The sequence below is a fragment of the Bombina bombina genome, chromosome 5 (genome assembly GCF_027579735.1).
Source record: "Bombina bombina isolate aBomBom1 chromosome 5, aBomBom1.pri, whole genome shotgun sequence".
Taxonomy (NCBI): domain Eukaryota; kingdom Metazoa; phylum Chordata; class Amphibia; order Anura; family Bombinatoridae; genus Bombina; species Bombina bombina.
In genome coordinates this window covers 11,822,228-11,847,133 of record NC_069503.1, presented here as the reverse complement: position 1 = coordinate 11,847,133, position 24,906 = coordinate 11,822,228, and the positions used below count along the sequence as shown (strand labels likewise).

At 41.4% G+C, this 24,906-nt stretch overlaps 1 protein-coding gene across 3 annotated transcripts in view; it reads right to left on the bottom strand.

The window, feature by feature from the left end:
• Window positions 1-24,906, bottom strand: part of NOS3 (nitric oxide synthase 3) — a 720,543-nt gene that overhangs the window by 235,886 nt on the left and 459,751 nt on the right. For all 3 annotated transcript variants that reach the window (XR_008402467.1, XM_053713262.1, XM_053713263.1), the window contains exons 17-18: window positions 17,868-18,000; window positions 3,530-3,608 (exon numbers count right to left, since the gene is read on the bottom strand). Coding sequence is in view for 2 of the 3 variants with exons in the window: in XM_053713262.1 (XP_053569237.1) it covers window positions 3,530-3,608; window positions 17,868-18,000 (212 nt within the window). In the remaining variant the exon portion in view is untranslated. The remainder of the gene's footprint in view (window positions 1-3,529; window positions 3,609-17,867; window positions 18,001-24,906) is intronic.

Genomic DNA, 24,906 nt, shown 5'->3' with positions numbered 1-24,906 from the left:
CTAATATAAATATACAGTATACACTAATTGTCATATAACTGCATGTAATAGACACTACTATACAGAATATATACAGATACTGATATAAATATACATTATACACTAATTTTCATATAACTGCATGTAATAGACACTACTATACAGAATATGTACAGATACTGATATAAATATACAGTATACACTAATTACATATAACTGCATGTAATAGACACTACTATACAGAATATGTACAGATACTGATATAAATATACAGTATACACTAATTGTCATATAACTGCATGTAATAGACACTACTATACAGAATATGTACAGATACTGATATAAATATACAGTATACACTAATTGTCATATAACTGCATGTAACAGACACTACTATACAGAATATGTACAGATACTGATATAAATATACAGTATACACTCATTTTCATATAACTGCATGTAATAGACACTACTATAAAGAATAAGATGCACAGATACTGATATAAAAATCCAGTATAAAACTGTTTAAAAACTTACTTAGAATCTCTCAGTTTAGCTCTGTTGAAAAGGTAGATGAGAAATAAGACCCTCCCCCCTCCCCCTTCTTTTGAGTATGAAAAGACCCTTTACACAAACAGGAGCAAGCTGGAGTAGGTATACATCAGTATTCTCATAAAACTTTGGGGCTTGGTTAGGAGTCTGAAAATCAGAGCAATGTTATTTAAAAATAAGCAAAACTATACATTTTTTTTAAAAGACAAACTATCAGCTATATAAATAGATAATCTACAACACATTTATGCAAAAAAAAGTGTATTATGTCCCTTTTAGGCAGTGCAATAAATAAAGTTATAAACATATCAGAGCCATGCAGAGATAATTGTTTGGCAGTCTTTTGCAGTTATGATCCAAATCAATGATAAGTACAGGTGAGTGAGGGATAAGCAATTAACCCTGTTATCTCCATTGCAAACCCCTCTGATGGCATCGCACACAATGGGAGTATAAACACTGGTGAGTACAGCTATAAAAATGGCGCTGCAGAGAAGGACAGAAAACAGCGTGACAACCCGCTCAGTGAGAAGGACACAATTCTAGCTACGGTCATCCGCTACTCCAGCTATCACTGCATGACAGTCCTGATAATATGAGGCATAACGGTCTTATATAATAATGAAAAGCCACAACCTGATCTCCAGCGTGTAAGGTCTCTACCTCAAGTGCGCTAACTGATCGTGCAATAACCACACTGTGGAAATCAGTCGCATATATATATATATATATATATATATATATATATATATAAATAAAAGCCCGTACATAGTCGCACCATACCACAACTGAATGTATAAAACATCCGTCCTGTGTGAACACTGTTCTGGATTTAAGTGTCAGGAACAGGATGAAGATAGCAGAGACAATATCCCCATAGAGAGATAAAAACCTGTAAAGTCCCAAAACGGACCAGACAGGGGCAGGAGGCATGAAGGGAGTAATAAAGCATGTGAGCGCGGTAAACACTACGGTCGGGGCCTTAATAAAGTATAGAACACAGTCCCCACACACCATAAAGCCTGACCGGTCCATACTTATACATTGGAACATTTATTTGGCAATTGTAGCAGCAAAATCCCTGTTACTGGCTGAAGCCAGGTAGCTGCTGAAGCCACTAAATATCCAAAACATGCAGATATATCAAGAGATAAATAATAGAAATCCCTTATGAGGAATAGCAGTTCCTACTTCCTCTATGTAAATTTATTTCTTCAAGGAAAAATATAAGAAAAGGACAGTCACATCACTTCCAGGTCTGTCAGCTTCATCCAGACTTCTGACAGGGGCCTGAGTACAAAGGAAAGCAGAGTAACTAACACTGGTTGCCTGGTGGGGGGGTTAGCATGGATTTCTGGAGAGAGAACAGAGACTACCCTGTGACCTCCAGCAGCTAACAGCTATCAGTACTCTTACTCAAGAGGATTACATGGTCACAGCATTACCCCAGTCCTGTCTTGAAAGGGAAGCTACCCATTAAAGGACTTGGTTCAATACTTTTTGAGAGCACTAGCTTTGGACTCCTCCTTGTTTCAGGAAGGCAAAGAATGACTGGGGATTATGGGAAGTGGGAGGGATACTTAAAGCTTTGCTGGGGGTGACTTTGCCTCCTCCTGGTGGCCAGGAGCTGAATTTTCAACAGTAATTGAATGGAAAGAACTTTTTTTTCTGTGGGCGTTATGAAGAAACTGCACATTCCACTATATAAAGATCAATTACGTAGCACATCACAGACCGTCAAGTGTTCCTTTATTGCACTACATCTGCTTGAAGTCTTTTTAGGTATTTACTACTCATATGCCCTATGGATATACTGCCCTCTAACATCATGGCATTTTTTTTCTTATGGCTGGTGACAATAAGTCCCATTTTATCCTCAAATCAGGCACTGGGTAGCACTGGATGGATTGTTCCTCTTGCTTCTTCCTCTTTCTGTGATCTGCTATCCCCATTAGATTCCTCCTTGATGCTAAAAGTCACATGCAGCTTGTGTCTATAGAGGAATCATTGACTGGGACAACAATAACCAGCACAGAGAAAACTGGAGTGACAAACTGAAGGTAAAGGGTATCTGTTTTTTTAGAAGAGGACAATAACCAGATTATCCCCAACAAAAATAACTGAAGTCTTTACTGTGAAGAAGTGGTTGAGGTTAGGGAAGGTGATTCTGCTGCTATAATGCGTCTTTACTGCTTGAGCATTATATGTGATTTCATCTGTTCTCAGCATCCTGTCCATTACACATCTTGTCTACAGGTTCTATGCTGCCCTATACGGCTGCTTCATTAAACAAGGGACAAAGGTTAGAGCCTTAGGGACCAGATGCCCAGGATGACACCGTAGCTGAAGAAGCTGGAAAAACTAAAATTTTTTATGACTTTGTAGATTTTTATCATAATTGTTTGTAAAATGTTGTTAAATTCTGTAGCACTGAAGATTCTCCATACAACTATCTCAAGTATCACATCCGAACAAGACCACCCACTCCTGACCCATTCAATCAACCAAGCACAGCAGTACTCCTGTCCTACTAATTGCCTCCTGCTCACCGATATAATAACATTATCTGCTGGAGGAGGACCATAAAGTGATTATTCTAAGAGAAAATAATTTACTGACAGAACAGTGAGAACAGCATATTAGGAAGTTATTGACGTCCCATCGTCCCCAGCACAAAGTCACATCCATATAGGCAAACAAGTCCCCGGAACAAACTGTAAGGGAGATATGAAAGAAAATGCCACTGTGTCGAGGCAGTGGGAAAAGCCTGTTCATTTAGCCAAAGAATATAGGAAAAATGAGAAGGTTATGACAATGATCTGATGGACAAAATAAAGAGAAATATCTGGCAAAAGAAAATAAAAACACAAGTGAACAGAGAAAATAGTGATTGTAAGATGGCAGCAGCTTGGAGATCTGGGATATGAAATGACACAGTGATCTGCTTGTGCTACCTGAAGCTAGATCAGTCACTAAACCAGGCAGGGTCTCAGCTCACCTGGACGCCTCACTCTGCAGGTTCTGCTTGGATAGGAATTTAGTCTCATAGACTTTCCTCCTGTGCACTTGGGAGAGACCTAACAAAACACAAAGTTATCACAATTAATCTCACAAAAGTACGACTCAATGAACAAAAAAATGTATGACACAAAAACGTAATTTGTGCTTACCAGATAAATTCCTTTCATTCCTGGCAGGGAGAGTCCACGACTTTATTCCTTACTGTTAGGAAATACAACACCTGGCCACCAGGAGGAGGCAAAGATACCCCAGCCAAAGGCTTAAATATCCCTCCCACTTCCCCTATCCCTCAGTCATTCTGCTGAGGGGACAAAGAAAAGTAGGAGAAACATCAGGGTATAAAGGTGCCAGAAGAAATAATTTAAAAAGGGAACCGCCCAACAAAAATAAATTACGGGTGGGGTCGTGGACTCTACCTACCAGGAAGGAAAGGAATTTATCTGGTAAGCATAAATTATGTTTTCCTTCCATAAAGCAGGGAGAGTCCACGACTTCATTCCTTACTATTGGGAAAACTATACCCAAGCTCCAGAGGACACTGAAGGAATAATAGGAGGGAACAAAAAAAGAGGCAGACCCTATTCTGAGGGCACCACAGTCTGCAAAACTTCTCCCCCAAAAGCTGCTTCAGCCGAAGCAAACACATCAAACTTGTAAAATTTTGAAAAAGTGTGTAAAGAGGACCAGGTAGCCGCCTTACTAATCTGATCCATAGAGGGTTTATTCTTAAAAGCCCAGGAGGAAGCTACCACTCTAGTGGAATGAGCCGTAATCTTTTTCAAGAGGCTGTCCTCCCACTGTCTCATAAACTAAACGGATGACACTGCTCAACCAGAAAGATAGGGAAGCCGTAGTAGCCTTCTGCCCCTTACGCTTCCCCGTATAGATGACAAAGAGGAAGATTGTCTGAATTCCTTAGTAGCTTGAAGATAGAACTTCAAGGTACGAACCACATCTAGATTATGAAGCAAGCATTCCTTCACTGAAGAAGGATTAGGACAAAAAGAAGAAACAACAATTTCTTGATTAATGTTATGATCCAACAGCACCTTAGGGAGAAACCCCAATTTAGTATGTAAAACTGCCTTATTAGCATGGAAAACAAGATAAGGGGGGGTCACATTGCAAGCAGAAATCTCAGAAACTCTCCGCACAGAGGCAATAGCCAACAAGATAAGAACCTTCCAAGATAACAATTTAATGTCAACAGAATGCATAGGCTCAAACAGAGCCTGCTGCAAAACACAAAGAACAAGATTGAGGCTCCAAGGTGAAGCCCCAGATCTAAACACAGGTCTGATCCTAGTGAAAATCTTAAAGGACTGCACATCCAGAAGCTCAGCCAATCTCTTGTGCAGTTACACCGACAGGGCCGATATCTGTCCCTTCAGAAAACTAGCAGATAGACCCTTCTCCAGTCCATCCTGGAGAAAAGATAAAATTCTGGCAACCTTAACCTTATGACAGGAAAAGCCACACTCTTCACACCAGTACAAGTTAGTCCTCCACACTTTATGGCAGATACAACGAGTAACTGGTTTATGAGCTTGAATCAGAGTGTCGATAATACTCTCAGAAAACCCTCTCTTGGCTAAGACTAAGCTTTAAATCTCCACGCAGTCAGCCTCAGAGAATCTAGATTTTGATGAACGAAGGGACCCTGTATCAGCAGATCTCTGCAACAAGGTAACCTCCACTGAGGAGATGAGGACATTCCCACCAGATCCGCAAACCACTTCCTTCGTGACAACAATGGAGCAATCAGAATCACTGATGTTCGCTCCTGATTGATACGAGCCACCACACGAGGGAGAAGCAGTAATGAAGGAAAAAGATATGAGTCTGAACCTCCATGGTACTGATAGGGCATCTATCAGTCCTGCCTGAGGATCCCTCAACCCATACCTGGGCAGATTGGTATTAAGGCAGAATGTGGATGGCTGACAGCATAATCTATGAGTCTCTGCCCACTCTAGTATCTGAGATACTTCTCTCATGGCAAAGGGACTTCTCGTTCCCCCCTGATGGATGATGTAGGCAACCAAGGTTATATTGTCTGATTGGAATCTGATAAACTGGGACAAACCCAGAAGGGGCCAAGCCTTCAAGGCATTGAAGATTGCCCAGAGTTCCAATATATTGATTGGAAGGGAGGAATCCTGTCGAATCCACAGCCCTTGTGCCTTCTTGGCACCTCAAACGGCTCCCCACCCTGAAAGGCTTGCGTCCATAGTCACAATCTCCCAGGATGGTCTGCCTTGAGACAGATGATCTGCACAGAGCCACCAAAAGAGCGAATCTCTTGACAGGTTATCTAGCACAATCTGTTGAGACAGATCTGAATGGTCGCCATTCCATGCATAGTTGTAAGGGTCTGAGATAGAATCTGGCAAAGGGAATGATGTCTATACAGGACACCATGAGTCCAATCACCTCCATACACTGGGCCACTGAGTTAGCTTGCAACATCTCTGATCTGTGAGAAATATTCTCATGGATATGGAGTCTTTTATTGTCTCCAGGAAATTCACCCTGGTACTTGGAGTAAGAGAACTCTTTTCCAAGTTTATCTTCTACCCACCATGTGATCGAAGAAGACTGAGAAGGGACTCGACGAGTGTTCTTCCGCCGACGAAAAGATGGTGCCTGTACCAAGATATCATCTAGTATTGTCTCCATCTTGAAAGAGGGAATACTCAGAAACTTGTTTAGGCACTTCAATCCCAGAATTGGACGAAAAGTTCCCTCCTTTTTTGGAACCATGAAAGGTTTGAATAAAACCCCAAACCTCTTTCTGCTGTAGGTACCAGGACAATTACTCCTAGAGAGGAGAGATCCCATACGCAACCTAAAAAGGCATTCCTCTTCTCTGGTCTTGTAGACAGTATGGAGAGTAGGAATGTGCCCCTGGGCAGATGAGATTTGAATCCTATCTGGTATCCCTGAGATACAACCTCCAGGACCCAAGGATCCTGTACATCCTAGAACCAAGTGTCTGAAAAAAAGAGACAGTCTGCCCCTACTCGATCTGATCCCAGATCGGGGCCCCCCCTTCATGCCGATTTGTTCTCGGTGGGCTTCTTAGTCTGTTTGGACTTATTCCAGGAATGAGCCGGCTTCCAAGTACTCTTGGGCTGCTTGAACTTGGATGAGGATTACTGTCGTAGTGATTTGTCAGAACGAAAGGAACGAAAATTAGACAATTGCCATACCTTAGGCTTATTCTTCTTATCCTGCAGTAGGAAGGCACCCTTCCCTCCGGTAGAAATAATGGAGTCCAGCCCTGAACTGAATAAAATCTTCCCCTTGAAAGGAAGAGAAAGGAGTCTGGATTTAGAAGTCATATCCGCAGACCAAGCCTTCAACCAGAGAGCCCGGAAGGCTAGGCCCACAAAGCCAGAAACCTTTGCATTTAGGTGAATAATCTGCATATTCGCATCACAGATGAAGGAGTTAGCCATTCTCAGAGCTTTAATTCTCTCCGGAAAACCCTCAAGGGGAGTTTCCACCTCAATGAGCTCAGACAGAGTGTTGCACCAGTAGGTAGCTGCTGCTGGTTGAAATAAAACCCCCATATGTTGAAACATCTTCCTCAGAAAAGTTTCAATTTTCTTATCCATAGGCTCTCTAAAAGAAGATCTATCCTCCAGGGGAATAGTAGTACGCTTAGCAAGCATAGAAAGAGCCATCCACCTTAGGGGTGGAGCCCAAAAATCCAATTGAGAGTCAGGGACCGGGAATAATTTTTAAAAGTAGACGAGGGGGAAAAAAGAAGTTCCTATTCTTTCCCATTTGTTACTGATAATGTCAGAGGGACCTTCCTGTCTTCATAAACCCTGTCTAATTTAGGGATCTTAGGTTCCTCAGGGAGTGTAGCCTCTGGAACCTCTAGCGTAGACAGAACCTCCTTTAATAAAAAAAAAAAATGCAGATTCTCAATTATAAATCTAAAGAAGGGTTCCTCCGCTGAAGGAGGTTTAGAAACTGAAGTCTTCGATTTAGAAAGTTCACCCTCTGCAGCTACAGAGGTTAACTAATCCTCGGATAGCTGGGACATAATAGCTAAATCCGACAAATATTTAGATGACTGTAGGTCAGGAGAACTATGTTTAACCTTTCTCTTACATTTTCTAGAGCGAGGTAAGGCACTCAGGGCCGCAGACACCGCAGATTGTAACAGCGCGGTAAAGTCAGCTGGAAAAAAGCCCCCTCCAGAAGGAGGATTAGTTGATCTGCAGGTAACTGAATGTGGAGCAAGTAGTGTTGAAAGGGCAGTAATCTCTTGGGATACAGATTTCTGAGAGGTAGACAGCTTAGAGGGGCTAATATCGCTATGAGTATTAGCAGGCTTGTCTACCTTCTTAGACTTTAGAACAGTGCTTAGGCAAATGGAACAAAATTGAGCAGGTGGGCAAACCACGGCCTCCTCACAATATAAACAGGAATTATTAATCAGTACAGAAGGAGCGGAACCTTCTAATGTAGTATCAGAGTCCTTCATAGATAAGATATATCCACAGAAGGACAGACAAAAAGGAAATGCTTTTATTAAAAAAACGGCACCTTAAAAATCCAAATGACTGGGGCATTCACCACCTCCTAGACCCAGACAGCTAACAGTGAAAACTCTCTCTTTAGGAGTAATGTTCGCAGCTGGATTGTAGGAAAATTAAAAGACTGCACCTGGTCATGTGGTGTATAGGACAGGACTTCCCCTGCTTTGAAAAAGGCGCTAAGCTATTATGAGCTGCGCAACACTCAAAACCAAAAGTGAAACCTGTTTTTTCCAAGCCAAGAGCACACAGTCTATAAACTGAAAAAAACTCACATTAAAGCAGTTATAAATAACCCCTAGCTGTTCAAATAATCTCCCTGAAGGAGATATTAACCCTTGATCCTATCGAGGCATAAAGGAGCCACACTGTAACCCTGTATAGCAAAAGTGTATATATAAAACTGTCTTACATCCAGGATCCATGCTGTGGAACAGGCACAGCTTCTCAAGTGTGACAGTCTTGCAGCAAAGCTCTAACATGGACTTGAGTGTGTAACAGCAAGCAGTGAAACTCGTCAGCACTGATTGCTCAGGAGCTGTTAGCGACAGTCTGGATGTGTTCGCAGAAAAACTTTTCCTGCATCTCCAGACTCTAACTTTCATCAATACTCTCACTGAGAGATGACATGATTACTTGAAACTCCAGTCCTTTCTTGAAGTGAACATACCCATTACAGGACTATTCAAATCTTATGACACTTCTCTGCCACCTCCTATAGTGGCGAAAGGCAAAGAATGACTGGGGGATAGGGGAAGTAGGAGGGATATTTAAAGGGACAGTATACACCAGAATTTTTATTGTTTTAAAAGCTACGGCTAGATTTAGAGTTTTGGGGCCAAAGGAGTGCGTTAGCTTACGCGTGGTTTTTCCCCCCCGCACCTTTTAAACAACGCTGGTATTTAGAGTTCTCTGAAGGGCTGCGTTAGGCTCCAAAAAGGGAGCGTACAGGCATATTTACCGCCACTTCAACTCTAAATACCAGCAGTGCTTACGGACGCGGCCAGCTTCAAAAACGTGCTTGTGCACGATTCCCCCATAGGAAACAATGGGGCAGTTTGAGCTGAAAAAAAACCTAACACCTGCAAAAAAGCAGCGTTCAGCTCCTAACGCAGCCCCATTGTTTCCTATGGGGAAACAATTCCTATGTCTGCACCTAACACCCTAACATGTACCCCGAGTCTAAACACCCCTAACCTTACACTTATTAAACCCTAATCTGCCGCCCCCGCTATCGCTGACCCCTGCATTACACTTTTAACCCCTAATCTGCCGCTCCGGACACCGCCGCAACCTACATTATCCCTATGTACCCCTAATCTGCTGCCCCTAACATCGCCGACCCCTATATTATATTTATTGCCCCCTAATCTGCCCCCCAAACGTCGCCGCTACCTACCTACACTTATTAACCCGTAATCTGCCGACCGGACCTCACCGCTACTATAATAAATGTATTAACCCCTAAAGCTAAGTCTAACCCTAACACCCCCCTAAGTTAAATATAATTTTAATCTAACGAAATAAAATAAATCTTATTAAATAAATTAATCCTATTTAAAGCTAAATACTTACCTGTAAAATAAACCCTAATATAGCTACAATATAATTAATAATTACATTGTAGCTATTTTAGGATTTATATTTATTTTACAGGCAACTTTGTATTTATTTTAACCAGGTACAATAGCTATTAAATAGTTAATAACTATTTAATAGCTACCTAGTTAAAATAATTACAAAATTACCTGTAAAATAAATCCTAACCTAAGTTACAATTAAACCTAACACTACACTATCAATAAATAAATTACATAAACTACATACAATTATCTACAATTAAACCTAACACTACACTATCAATAAATAAATTAAATACAATTCCTACAAATAAATACAATTAAATAAACTATACTAAATTACAAAAACAAACAAACACTAAATTACAAAAAACCCCCACTAAATTACAAAAAATAAAAAAAGATTACAAGAATTTTAAACTAATTACACCTACTCTAAGCCCCCTAAAAAAATAACAAAGCCCCCCAAAATAAAAAAATGCCCTACCCTATTCTAAAATAAAAAGTTTACAGCTCTTTTACCTTACCAGCCCTTAAAAGGACCTTTTGCGGGGAATGCCCCAAAGAATTCAGCTCTTTTGCCTGTAAAAAAACAATACAATACCCCCCCAACATTACAACCCACCACCCACATACCCCTAATCTAACCCAAACCCCCCTTAAAAAACCTAACACTAAGCCCCTGAAGATCTCCCTACCTTGTCTTCACCACGCCGGGTATCACCGAACCGTCCAGAAGAGGGACCGAAGTCTTCATCCTATCCGGCAAGAAGATGTCCAGAAGAGGCTCCGAAGTCTTCCTCCTATCCGGCAAGAAGAGGACATCCGGACCGGCAAACATCTTCATCCAAGCGGCATCTTCTATCTTCATCCATCCGACGAGGAGCGGCTCCATCTTCAAGACCTCCGACGCGGAACATCCTCTTCTCCCGACGACTAGACGACGAATGAAGGTTCCTTTAAGGGACGTCATCCAAGATGGCGTCCCTCGAATTCTGATTGGCTGATAGGATTCTATCAGCCAATCGGAATTAAGGTTGGAAAATCTGATTGGCTGATTGAATCAGCCAATCAGATTCAAGTTCAATCCGATTGGCTGATCCAATCAACCAATCAGATTGAGCTCGCATTCTAAGGGCTGGTAAGGTAAAAGAGCTGTAAACCTTTTATTTTAGAATAGGGTAGGGCATTTTTTTTATTTTGGGGGGCTTTGTTATTTTTTTAGGGGGCTTAGAGTAGGTGTAATTAGTTTAAAATTCTTGTAATCTTTTTTTATTTTTTGTAATTTAGTGTTTGTTTTTTTTGTAATTTAGTGTTTTTTTTGTAATTTAGTATAGTTTATTTAATTGTAGATAATTGTATGTAGTTTATTTAATTTATTTATTGATAGTGTAGTGTTAGGTTTAATTGTAACTTAGGTTAGGATTTATTTTACAGGTAATTTTGTAATTATTTTAACTAGGTAGCTATTAAATAGTTATTAACTATTTAATAGCTATTGTACCTGGTGAAAATAAATACAAAGTTGCCTGTAAAATAAATATAAATCCTAAAATAGCTACAATATAATTATTATTTATATTGTAGCTATATTAGGGTTTATTTTACAGGTAAGTATTTAGCTTTAAATAGGATTAATTTATTTAATAAGATTTATTTTATTTCGTTAGATTAAAATTTTATTTAACTTAGGGGGGTGTTAGGGTTAGGGTTAGACTTAGCTTTAGGGGTTAATACATTTATTATAGTAGCAGTGAGGTCCGGTCGGCAGATTAGGGGTTAATAAGTGTAGGTAGGTAGCGGCGATTTTGGGGGGGGGCAGATTAGGGGGTAATAATTATGTAGGTGTCGGCGTTGTTAGGGGAAGCAGATTAGGGGTTCATAGGGATAATGTAGGTTGCGGCGGTGTGCGGTCGGCAGATTAGGGGTTACATTTTTTTATTAGAGTGGCGGCGATGTGGGGGGACCTCGGTTTAGGGGTACATATGTAGTTTATGGGTGTTAGTGTACTTTAGAGCACAGTAGTTAAGAGCTTTATGAACCGGCGTTAGCCCATAAAGCTCTTAACTCCTGACTTTTTTCTGCGGCTGGAGTCTTGTCGTTAGAGCTCTAACGCTCACTTCAGCCAAGACTCTAAATACCAGCGTTAGAAAGATCCCATTGAAAAGATAGGATACGCAATTGACGTAAGGGGATCTGCGGTATGGAAAAGTCGCAGCTGGAAAGTGAGCGTTAGACCCTTTCCTGACTGACTCTAAATACCAGCGGGCGGCCAAACCCAGCGTTAGGACCCCCTAACGCTGGTTTGGACGGCTAACGCAGAACTCTAAATCTAGGCGATAGTTAATCCCTTTATTACCTATTTCCTAGTTTTGTATAACCAACAAAGTTATATTTATATACTTTTTACCGCTGTGATTATCTTGTATCTAAGTGTCTGCAAACTGCCCCTTTTTTTCCGTTCTTTTGACAGACTTGCAGTTTAGCCAATCAGTGCTGGCTCCCAGGTAACTTCACGTGCATCAGCACAGTGTTATCTATATGAAATACATGAACTAACACCCTCTAGTGGTGAAAAACTGTTAAAATGCATTCTGAAAAGAGGTGGCCTTCAAGGTCTAAGAAATTAGCATATGGACCTCCTAGGGTAAGCTTTCAACTAAGAATACCAAGAGAACAAAGCAAAATTGGTGATAAAAGTAAATTAGAAAATTGTTTAAAATTACATGCCCTATCTGAATCATGAAAGTTTATTTTGGACTAGACTGTCCCTTTAAGCCTTTGGCTGGGGTTTCTTTGCCTCCTCCTGGTGGCCAGGTGTTGTATTTCCCCAACAGTAAGGAATGAAGACGTGGACTCTCTCTGGAGATAGGAGTGTTGGGTTCTTTTGTGTTACTTTTCTATGTAGGAAATCTTTTGTTTTTATTCTGCATCAAAAATGAAACCATTGAGGTTTCCCCACAACCTGTCTGTGTGCCACAGGGTAAGCATTTCTAATGACCTCTTTTCTTTATTTCATATAATAAACAGTGATGCCCAACAGGACTAAAGCGTTAGGGACAACCATCTATGTAGCCTTATGGAAATAGGCAAAGCTTCTGCCTTCTAGTTGTCACAAACCATTCACTGGACAAATCCTCATGTAGCCTAAACATTAGCACTCATAATATATTCATCTGCTTAGCAATTAAGTGTCATCTACTGTAATTAGCTGTTGGAATGATGCCCTGGTATGTGGGTGAGAAGGTCAGGGCATTAGTACAATATATGGTGCCAGTCAGTATGAAGTCCTGGTATGTGGGTGAGAAGGTCAGTGCTTAGTACAATATATAGTGCCAGTTAGTATGATGCCCTGGTATGTGGGTGAGAAGGTCAGTGCATTAGTACAATATATGGTGCCAGTCAGTATGATGCCCTGGTATGTGGGTGAGAAGGTCAGTGCATTAGTACAATATATAGTGCCAGTCAGTATGATGCCCTGGTATGTGGGTGAGAAGGTCAGTGCATTAGTACAATATATGGTGCCAGTCAGTATAATGCCCTGGTATGTGGGTGAGAAGGTCAGTGCATTAGTACAATATATAGTGCCAGTCAGTATGATGCCCTGGTATGTGAGTGAGAAGGTCAGTGCATTAGTACAATATATGGTGCCAGTCAGTATAATGCCCTGGTATGTGGGTGAGAAGGTCAGTGCATTAGTACAATACATGGTGCCAGTCAGTATGATGCCCTGGTATGTGAGTGAGAAGGTCAGTGCATTAGTACATTATATGGTGCCAGTCAGTATAATGCCCTGGTATGTGGGTGAGAAGGTCAGTGCATTAGTACAATATATGGTGCCAGTCAGTATGAAGCCCTGGTATGTGGGTGAGAAGGTCAGTGCATTAGTACAATAAATGGTGCCAGTCAGTATGAAGCCCTGGTATGTGGGTGAGAAGGTCAGTGCATTAGTACAATATATGGTGCCAGTCAGTATGATGCCCTGGTATGTGGGTGAGAAGGTCAGTGCATTAGTACAATATATGGTGCCAGTCAGTATGATGCCCTGGTATGTGGGTGAGAAGGTCAGTGCATTAGTACAATATATGGTGCCAGTCAGTATGATGCCCTGGTATGTGGGTGAGAAGGTCAGTGCATTAGTACAATATATGGTGCCAGTCAGTATGATGCCCTGGTATGTGAGTGAGAAGGTCAGTGCATTATTACAATATATAGTGCCAGTCAGTATGATGCCCTGGTATGTGGGTGAGAAGGTCAGTGCATTAGTACAATATATGGTGCCAGTCAGTATGATGCCCTGGTATGTGAGTGAGAAGGTCAGTGCATTAGTACAATATATGGTGCCAGTCAGTATGATGCCCTGGTATGTGGGTGAGAAGGTCAGTGCATTAGTACAATATATGGTGCCAGTCAGTATAATGCCCTGGTATGTGGGTGAGGTCAGTGCATTAGTAAAAGATAAGGTGCCAGTTAGTATGAAGCCCTGGTATGTGGGTGAGATGGTCAGTGCATTAGTACAATATATGGTGCCAGTCGGTATGATGCCCTGGTATGTGGGTGAGAAGGTCAGTGCATTAGTACAATATATAGTGCCAGTCAGTATGAAGTCCTGGTATGTGGGTGAGAAGGTCAGTAAATTAGTACAATATATGGTGCCAGTCAGTATGAAGCCCTGGTATGTGGGTGAGAAGGTCAGTGCATTAGTACAATATATAGTGCCAGTCAGTATGATGCCCTGGTATGTGGGTGAGAAGGTCAGTGCATTAGTACAATATATAGTGCCAGTCAGTATGATACCCTGGTATGTGGGTGAGAAGGTCAGTGCATTAGTACAATATATGGTGCCAGTCAGTATAATGCCCTGGTATTTGGGTGAGAAGGTCAGTGTCTTAGTACAATATATAGCGCCAGTCAGTATGAAGCACTGGTATGTGGGTGAGAAGGTCAGTGCATTAGTACAATATATGGTGCCAGTCAGTATGAAGCCCTGGTATGTGGGTGAGAAGGGCAGTGCATTATTACTTTATATGGTGCCAGTCGGTATGAAGCCATGGTATGTGGGTGAGAAGGTCAGTGCATTAGTACAATATATGGTGCCAGTCAGTATGAAGCCATGGTATGTGGGTGAGAAGGTCAGTGCATTAGTACAATACATGGTGCCAGTCAGTATGAAGCCCTGGTATGTGGGTGAGAAGGTCAGTGCATTAGTACAATATATAGTGCCAGTCAGTATGATGCCCTGGTATGTGAGTGAGAAGGTCAGTGCATTAGTACAATATATGGTGCCAGTCAGTATGAAGCCCTGGTATGTGAGTGAGAAGGTCAGTGCATTAGTACAATATATGGTGCCAGTCAGTATGAAGCCATGGTATGTTGGTGAGAAGGTCAGTGCATTAGTACAATATATGGTGCCAGTCAGTATGAAGCCCTGGTATGTGGGTGAGAAGGTCAGTGCATTAGTACAATATATGGTGCCAGTCAGTATGATGCCCTGGTATGTGGGTGAGAAGGTCATTGCATTAGTACAATATATGGTGCCAGTCAGTATGATGCCCTGGTATGTGGGTGAGAAGGTCAGTGCATTAGTACAATATATGTTGCCAGTTGGTATGAAACCCTGGTATGTGGGTGAGAAGGTCAGTGCATTAGTACAATATATGGTGCCAGTCAGTATGAAGCCCTGGTATGTGGGTGAGAAGGTCAGTGCATTAGTACAATATATGGTGCCAGTCAGTATGATGCCCTGGTATGTGGGTGAGAAGGTCAGTGCATTAGTACAATATATGGTGCCAGTCAGTATGATGCCCTGGTATGTGGGTGAGAAGGTCAGTGCATTAGTACAATATATGGTGCCAGTCAGTATGATGCCCTGGTATGTGGGTGAGAAGGTCAGTGCATTAGTACAATATATGTTGCCAGTTGGTATGAAACCCTGGTATGTGGGTGAGAAGGTCAGTGCATTAGTACAATATATGGTGCCAGTCAGTATGAAGCCCTGGTATGTGGGTGAGAAGGTCAGTGCATTAGTACAATATATGGTGCCAGTCAGTATAATGCCCTGGTATGTGGGTGAGGTCAGTGCATTAGTAAAATATAAGGTGCCAGTTAGTATGAAGCCCTGGTATGTGGGTGAGAAGGTCAGTGCATTAGTACAATATATGGTGCCAGTCGGTATAATGCCCTGGTATGTGGGTGAGGTCAGTGCATTAGTAAAATATAAGGTGCCAGTTAGTATGAAGCCCTGGTATGTGGGTGAGAAGGTCAGTGCATTAGTACAATATATAGTGCCAGTCAGTATGATGCCCTGGTATGTGGGTGAGAAGGTCAGTGCATTAGTACAATATATAGTGCCAGTCAGTATGAAGTCCTGGTATGTGGGTGAGAGTGTCAGTAAATTAGTACAATATATGGTGCAAGTCAGTATGAAGCACTGGTATGGGAGTGAGAAGGTCAGTGCATTAGTAAAATATATGGTGCCAGTCAGTATGAAGTCCTGGTATGGGAGTGAGAAGGTCAGTGCATTAGTAAAATATATGGTGCCAGTCAGTATGATGCTCTAGTATGTGTTTGTGAGAAGGTCAGTGCATTAGTACAATACATGGTACCAGTCAGTATGAAGCCCTGGTATCTGGGTGAGAAGGTCAGTGCATTAGTACAATATATAGTGCCAGTCAGTATGATGCCCTGGTATGTGGGTTATAAGGTCAGTACATTAGTATAATATATGGTGCCAGTCAGTATGATGCCCTGGTATGTGGGTGAGAAGGTCAGTGCATTAGTAAAATATATGGTGCCAGTCAGTATGAAGTCCTGGTATGTGGGTGAGAAGGTCAGTGCATTAGTACAATATATGGTGCCAGTCAGTATGAAGCCCTAGTATGTGGGTGAGAAGGTCAGTGCATTAGTACAATATATGGTGCCAGTCAGTATAATGCCCTGGTATTTGGGTGAGAAGGTCAGTGTCTTAGTACAATATATAGCGCCAGTCAGTATGAAGCCCTGGTATGTGGGTGAGAAGGTCAGTGACTTAGTACAATATATGGTGCCAGTCAATATGAAGCCCTGGTATGTGGGTGAGAAGGGCAGTGCATTATTACTTTATATGGTGCCAGTCGGTATGAAGCCATGGTATGTGGGTGAGAAGGTCAGTGCATTAGTACATTATATGGTGCCAGTCAGTATGAAGCCATGGTATGTGGGTGAGAAGGTCAGTGCATTAGTACAATACATGGTGCCAGTCAGTATGAAGCCCTGGTATGTGGGTGAGAAGGTCAGTGCATTAGTACAATATATGGTGCCAGTCAGTATGAAGCCCTGGTATCGGGGTGAGAAGGTCAGTGCATTAGTACAATATATGGTGCCAGTCAGTATGAAGCCCTGGTATGTGGGTGAGAAGGTCAGTGCATTAGTACAATATATGGTGCCAGTCAGTATGAAGCCCTGGTATGTGGGTGAGAAGGTCAGTTCATTAGTACAATATATGGTGCCAGTCAGTATGATGCCCTGGTATGTTGGTGTGAAGGTCAGTGCATTAGTACAATATATGGTGCCAGTCAGTATGATGCCCTGGTATGTGGGTGAGAAGGTCAGTGCATTAGTACAATATATGTTGCCAGTTGGTATGAAACCCTGGTATGTGGGTGAGAAGGTCAGTGCATTAGTACAATATATGGTGCCAGTGAGTATGAAGCCCTGGTATGTGGGTGAGAAGGTCAGTGCATTAGTACAATATATGGTGCCAGTCAGTATGATGCCCTGGTATGTGAGTGAGAAGGTCAGTGCCCTAGTACAATATATAGTGCCAGTCAGTATGATGCCCTGGTATGTGGGTGAGAAGGTCAGTGCATTAGTACAATATATGGTGCCAGTTGGTATGAAGCCCTGGTATGTGGGTGAGAAGGTCAGTGCATTAGTACAATATATGGTGCCAGTATGATGCCCTGCCTGGTATGGTATGTGGGTTTGAAGCTAAGCACCATTTTATTTATTATTATTATTCCTCTTTATTTATAAAGCTCCAACAGATTCAGAAGTGCAGCCCATGGGTACAAAGGTAAAAGTACAACAGAGAAACAATACAATACAAGACTACATTTTACAGACAAATACAGGGGGAATTGAGGGCCCTATGCCCGTGGGAACTTACAATCTAGATGGTAATGTACATGGTGCTACTCAGTACCTGTTATGAGGTCCAGGGATGCTGCTTGAATGGAAAGTCTGTGCATAGACCTCTGCCAGTTGCCTTTAGCCTTGAAGAAATCTATGAGATTCAGTTCAGTGTCATCTCCAACGCAAAATGTGTCACAGGCTGCCTGAGGGACAGGAGGGTGAGATGACTTTAGATTATAAGTAGCAATACGCTGTACTAAAAAATTCCAAATCTCATAAAATGTGATACCTGACCTCATGGCAGCAAGAGGTTAATGTAATTCTCATAGAGGAACATTTTATATTGTCTGGAAGTGAGATGGTTATTGTATCACAACATTGGGTTATTATTATTATCGGTTATTTGTAGAGCGCCAACAGATTCCGCAGCGCTATAAACAAAGGAGGAGTGAAACAAAACAATTATAGGGATCAAATTGGTAGAGGATCCTGCCAAGAGTTGCACTGTTGTAGTCAGCTCTTAAGAAGGTGATCTACAAACAACTGGACTCTTAGGCTTACATGGTAAAGGGGATCAAGGGGATAGCAATGGAGGAGAGGAAACGGTATAATGAAAGGTTAACGTAGGTTGTATGCATCTCTGAACAGTAGAGTCTTTAGGGAGCGCTTGAAACTTTCAAAACTAGGGGAGAGTCTTATGGAGCGAGGCAGAGAGTTCCACAAGATGGGAGCCAGTCTGGAGAAGTCCTGTAAACGGGAGTGTGAGGAGATAACAAGTTAGGAGGAGATAACAAGTTAGGAGGAGAGTAGGAGGTCATGAGCAGAGCAAAGGGAACGGGAGGGAGAGTATCTGGAGACAAGGTCTGAGATATAGGGGGAAGCAGAGCAGTTGATGGCTTTGTATGTCAGAGTGAGAATTTTGTGTTTGATCCTAGAGGCAAGAGGAAGCCAGTGAAGGGATTGGCAGAGAGGTACAGCAGATAAGATAAAGAGCGACGTGTAAGGAAGATGAGCCGGGCAGAGGCATTCATTATGTATTGTAAAGGAGATAGGCGGCAGCTGGGGAAACCAGTGAGGACAGAGTTGTGGTAATCGAGGCGGGAAAGGATGAGAGAGTGGATTAAAATCTTAGTTGTGTCTTGTGTATGGAAATGTCTAATTTTAGAGATTTTTTTAAGGTGGAAGTGGCAGAATTTAGCCAAGGACTAAATGTGAGGAGTGAAAAAGATCTGAGTCAAATGTGACCCCCAAGACATCGGGTATGCGGGGTAGGGGTAATGATGGAGTTGTCAACAGTTATAGAGAGATTGGGGGTGGAGATTTTGGAAGGAGGGAAAAGAAGGAGCTCAGTTTTGGAGAGATTTAGCTTGAGGTAGTGAGAGGACATCCAGGAAAAGATGTGAGAAAGACAGTTAGTGACACGGGTTAGCAAGGAAAGAGATAGGTCTGGTGCAGAGAAGTAGATTTGGGCTTCGTCAGCATACAAATGATATTGGAAACCGTGGGATTTAATTAGGGAACCTAGTGTTGACGTGTAGATTGAGAAGAGAAGGGGACCGAGGACAGAACCTTGTGGTACCCCGACAGGAAGTGGTGACGGGGCAGAGGAGGCCCCAGAGAAGGCTACACTAAAGGTACGATTTGACAGGTAGGAAGAGTGCCACGAGAGGGCTGTGTCACAGATGCAGAAGGATTGGAGGGTTTGGGGCAAAAGAAGGTGGTCAATAGTATCAAAGGCTGCGAACAGATCAAGGAGGATAAGCAGAGAGAAGTGGCCTTTTGATTTTGCTGTAAGTAGGTAGTTGGTAACCTTAACAATTGCTGTCTCTGTGGAGTGATGGGGACGAAATCCAGATTGCAGTGGGTCAAGGAGGGAGTTTAATGTAAGGAAAAGGGATAGACGTGCATATACTAGCTTTTCAAGAAGCTTTGAGGCAAGAGGGCGTAGGGAAATAGGGCGGTAGTTGGATGGGGAGGTTGGATCAAGAGAAGGTTTTTTTAGGATAGGTGTGACCAGTGCATTTTTCATAGATGAGGGAAATATACCGGTGCTGTGGGAGAGGTTGAAAGTGTGTGTGAGTATGGGGGTGTGGGTAAAAGAGAGGGAGGGGAGTAGCTGTGAGGGGATAGGGTAAAGGGGACAGGTAGTGAGGTGAGAGCGCAGTATAAGTGCCAAAACTTCTTCCTCAGTAACAGGGGAGAAAGAGCTACGGTTATGGCTATGTGGGTTAATGTAAAGTTTACTATGCACTGGCAATATAAGGTTGTCATCGTAGCCATGTACATATAACTGTACAGCAGAACTATACATGTGTTATACATATACACAATACATGTTCCTCCCTGCACACCCTGCAGCATGTGTAACATATAACTGTACAGCAGCACTATACATGTTATACATATACACAATACATGTTCCTCCCTGCACACCCTGCAGCATGTGTAACATATAACTGTACAGCAGCACTATACATGTGTTATACATATACACAATACATGTCCCTCCCTGCACACCCTGCAGCATGTGTAACATATAACTGTACAGCAGCACTATACATGTGCTATACATATACACAATACATGTTCCTCCCTGCACATCCTGCAGTATGTGTAACATAACTGTACAGCAGAACTGTACATGTGTTATACATATACACAATACATGTTCCTCCCTGCACACCCTGCAGCATGTGTAACATATAACTGTACAGCAGCACTATACATGTGTTATACATATACACAATACATGTTTCTCCCTGCACACCCTGCAGTATGTGTAACATATAACTGTACAGCAGCACTATACATGTGTTATACATATACACAATACATGTTCCTCCCTGCACCATGTGTAACATATAACTGTACAGCAGCACTATACATGTTATACATATACACAATACATGTTCCTCCCTGCACACCCTGCAGTATGTGTAACATAACTGTACAGCAGAACTATACATGTGTTATACATATACACAATACATGTTCCTCCCTGCACACCCTGCAGCATGTGTAACATATAACTGTACAGCAGCACTATACATGTGTTATACATATACACAATACATGTTTCTCCCTGCACACCCTGCAGTATGTGTAACATATAACTGTACAGCAGCACTATACATGTGTTATACATATACACAATACATGTTCCTCCCTGCACCATGTGTAACATATAACTGTACAGCAGCACTATACATGTTATACATATACACAATACATGTTCCTCCCTGCACACCCTGCAGTATGTGTAACATATAACTGTACAGCAGCACTATACATGTTATACATATACACAATACATGTTCCTCCCTGCACACCCTGCAGCATGTGTAACATATAACTGTACAGCAGCACTATACATTTGTTATACATATACACAATACATGTTCCTCCCTGCACACCCTGCAGCATGTGTAACATAACTGTACAGCAGCACTATACATGTGTTATACATATACACAATACATGTTTCTCCCTGCACACCCTGCAGCATGTGTAACATATAACTGTACAGCAGAACTATACATGTTATACATATACACAATACATGTTCCTCCCTGCACACCCTGCAGCATGTGTAACATAACTGTACAGCAGAACTATACATGTGTTATACATATACACAATACATGTTCCTCCCTGCACACCCTGCAGCATGTGTAACATAACTGTACAGCAGCACTATACATGTGTTATACATATACACAATACATGTTCCTCCCTGCACACCCTGCAGCATGTGTAACATAACTGTACAGCAGAACTATACATGTGTTATACATATACACAATACATGTTCCTCCCTGCACACCCTGCAGCATGTGTAACATAACTGTACAGCAGCACTATACATGTGTTATACATATACACAATACATGCTTCTCCCTGTACACCCTGCAGCATGTGTAACATATAACTGTACAGCAGCACTATACATGTTATACATATACACAATACATGTTCCTCCCTGCACACCCTGCAGCATGTGTAACATATAACTGTACAGCAGCACTATACATGTGTTATACATATACACAATACATGTTCCTCCCTGCACACACTGCAGCATGTGTAACATATAACTGTACAGCAGTACTATACATGTGTTATACATATACACAATACATGTTCCTCCCTGCACACCCTGCAGTATGTGTAACATATAACTGTACAGCAGTACTATACATGTGTTATACATATACACAATACATGTTCCTCCCTGCACACCCTGCAGCATGTGTAACATATAATTGTACAGCAGCACTATACATGTGTTATACATATACACAATACATGTTCCTCCCTGTACACCCTGCAGCATGTGTAACATATAACTGTACAGCAGCACTATACATGTGTTATACATATACACAATACATGTTCCTCCGTGCACACCCTGCAGCATGTGTAACATAACTGTACAGCAGCACTATACATGTGTTATACATATACACAATACATGTTCCTCCCTGCACACCCTGCAGCATGTGTAACATATAACTGTACAGCAGCACTATACATGTGTTATACATATACACAATACATGTTCCTCCCTGTACACCCTGCAGCATGTGTAACATATAACTGTACAGCAGAACTATACATGTGTTATACATATACACAATACATGTTCCTCCCTGCACACCCTGCAGCATGTATAACATATAACTGTACAGCAGCACTATACATGTGTTATACATATACACAATACATGTTCCTCCCTGCACACCCTGCAGCATGTGTAACATATAACTGTACAGCAGCACTATACATGTGTTATACATATACACAATACATGTCCCTCCCTGCACACCCTGCAGCATGTGTAACATATAACTGTACAGCAGCACTATACATGTGTTATACATATACACAATACATGTTCCTCCCTGCACACCCTGCAGCATGTGTAACATATAACTGTACAGCAGCACTATACATGTGTTATACATATACACAATACATGTCCCTCCCTGCACACCCTGCAGTATGCGTAACATATAACTGTACAGCAGCACTATACATGTGTTATACATATACACAATACATGTTCCTCCCTGCACACCCTGCAGTATGCGTAACATAACTGTACAGCAGCACTATACATGTGTTATACATATACACAATACATGTTCCTCCCTGCACACCCTGCAGTATGCGTAACATAACTGTACAGCAGCACTATACATGTGTTATACATATACACAATACATGTTCCACCCTGCAGCATGTGTAACATTGAGGACCATATGGTACTAAATTATATATGTACCAAGGGAAACAAATTTAGTTATTTTGTCAGTGATGATTTAGTTCCTCCTCATAAGAGTGCAATATCCTCTGGGAGTTAATAGGTTAATGTTTCTCCAAGACATTAGGTTACTGTTCCATCTTACGATCAGGAAGGGTATTGCGCCCCCTTGGCAGTGAGGTATTTAATGCCTCCCTGGCAAGAGGTCAATAACTGAATGACAGTGAGAAGGATTTTCTTGTATGTCCCTGGAAATGCTACCTCTTTTGCCCAACATTTGGTGTGTGCGTATATTATATATATTATATATATATATATATATATATATATATATATATATATATATATATATATATATATATACTTACCAGAAGTCCCACTTTTACTGGGATTGTCCTTGTTTGGAGGCGCTGTCCCAGTGTCCCATCTGGTTGTTCATTCTGTCCCAGTAGGGTCGCCACCTCCAGGTTTCAAATCATGTGTCTGGGTTTCCGACCACCTGAAACCCGGACACATTATTCAAAATGACTGGACTGTGGCTCGGATGCTGGTACTTTGTTACATACAGCCCTGCTTAGCTTAATGTTTGTGTCCTTCAAAGTTTACATTTAGTAATACAGGCTGAGTGAGCAGTGTAGAGTTTTTTTATTACTACTTGGTTTATTTTTCTAAGAATATAACACCCCCCGACCCCTGGTGACATTGCCGCTAATACACCTTTAGGGGAATCATATGGGTATGACTAGGAAGTACAGACAGGAAGGATGTTTGGCCTGGATCTTGCTTTACTTCATGCAGGATAGCATTTTTACTGTAATCTTCCTGCATTATGGTATAGAGTAGCCTCTTAAACAGCTTTAGCAGGTACGTGCTTCTTTTTTACTTATTTCATTAAATGTTGTATTTATGCCTTATCAGTATTTGGCTCTGTTCCTTAATTAGACACATAAAACACATATTACACTGCAGATATTAAATTGTGAAATTGATAATTATGAAAGTGATAATTATGCTTGATGTTTGGCATTATTTAGAATCTGAGATTTAGATTAATGATTTATTTCCCATGACAACGTAATGGTGCCTTTTTCACTAGGGGGTGGTGTTATGGTCTATTTAAACTGTGTGATTCACTTGTTTGACTGAGGAAGGGTAGAGTATCCACGAAACATTACACACATAAAAGCTACTACTTTAAAAGGACCGGTAATTGCCACGCCCCCTTGACCACGCTCCTGACCACACCCCCACTGGCACTGCACCAGGTGGTCCCAGTTTCACCTCTAAAAATTATGGTAAGCATACATATATATATATATATATATATATATATATATATATATATATATATATATATATATATATATACAGGGAGTGCAGAATTATTAGGGAAGTTGTATTTTTGAGGATTAATTTTATTATTGAACAACAACCATGTTCTCAATGAACCCAGAAAACTCATTAATATCAAAGCTGAATATTTTTGGAAGTAGTTTTTAGTTTGTTTTTAGTTTTAGCTATTTTAGGGGGATATCTGTGTGTGCAGGTGACTATTACTGTGCATAATTATTAGGCAACTTAACAAAAAACAAATATATACCCATTTCAATTATTTATTTTTACCAGTGAAACCAATATAACATCTCAACATTCACAAATATACATTTCTGACATTCAAAAACAAAACAAAAACAAATCAGTGACCAATATAGCCACCTTTCTTTGCAAGGACACTCAAAAGCCTGCCATCCATGGATTCTGTCAGTGTTTTGATCTGTTCACCATCAACATTGCGTGCAGCAGCAACCACAGCCTCCCAGACACTGTTCAGAGAGGTGTACTGTTT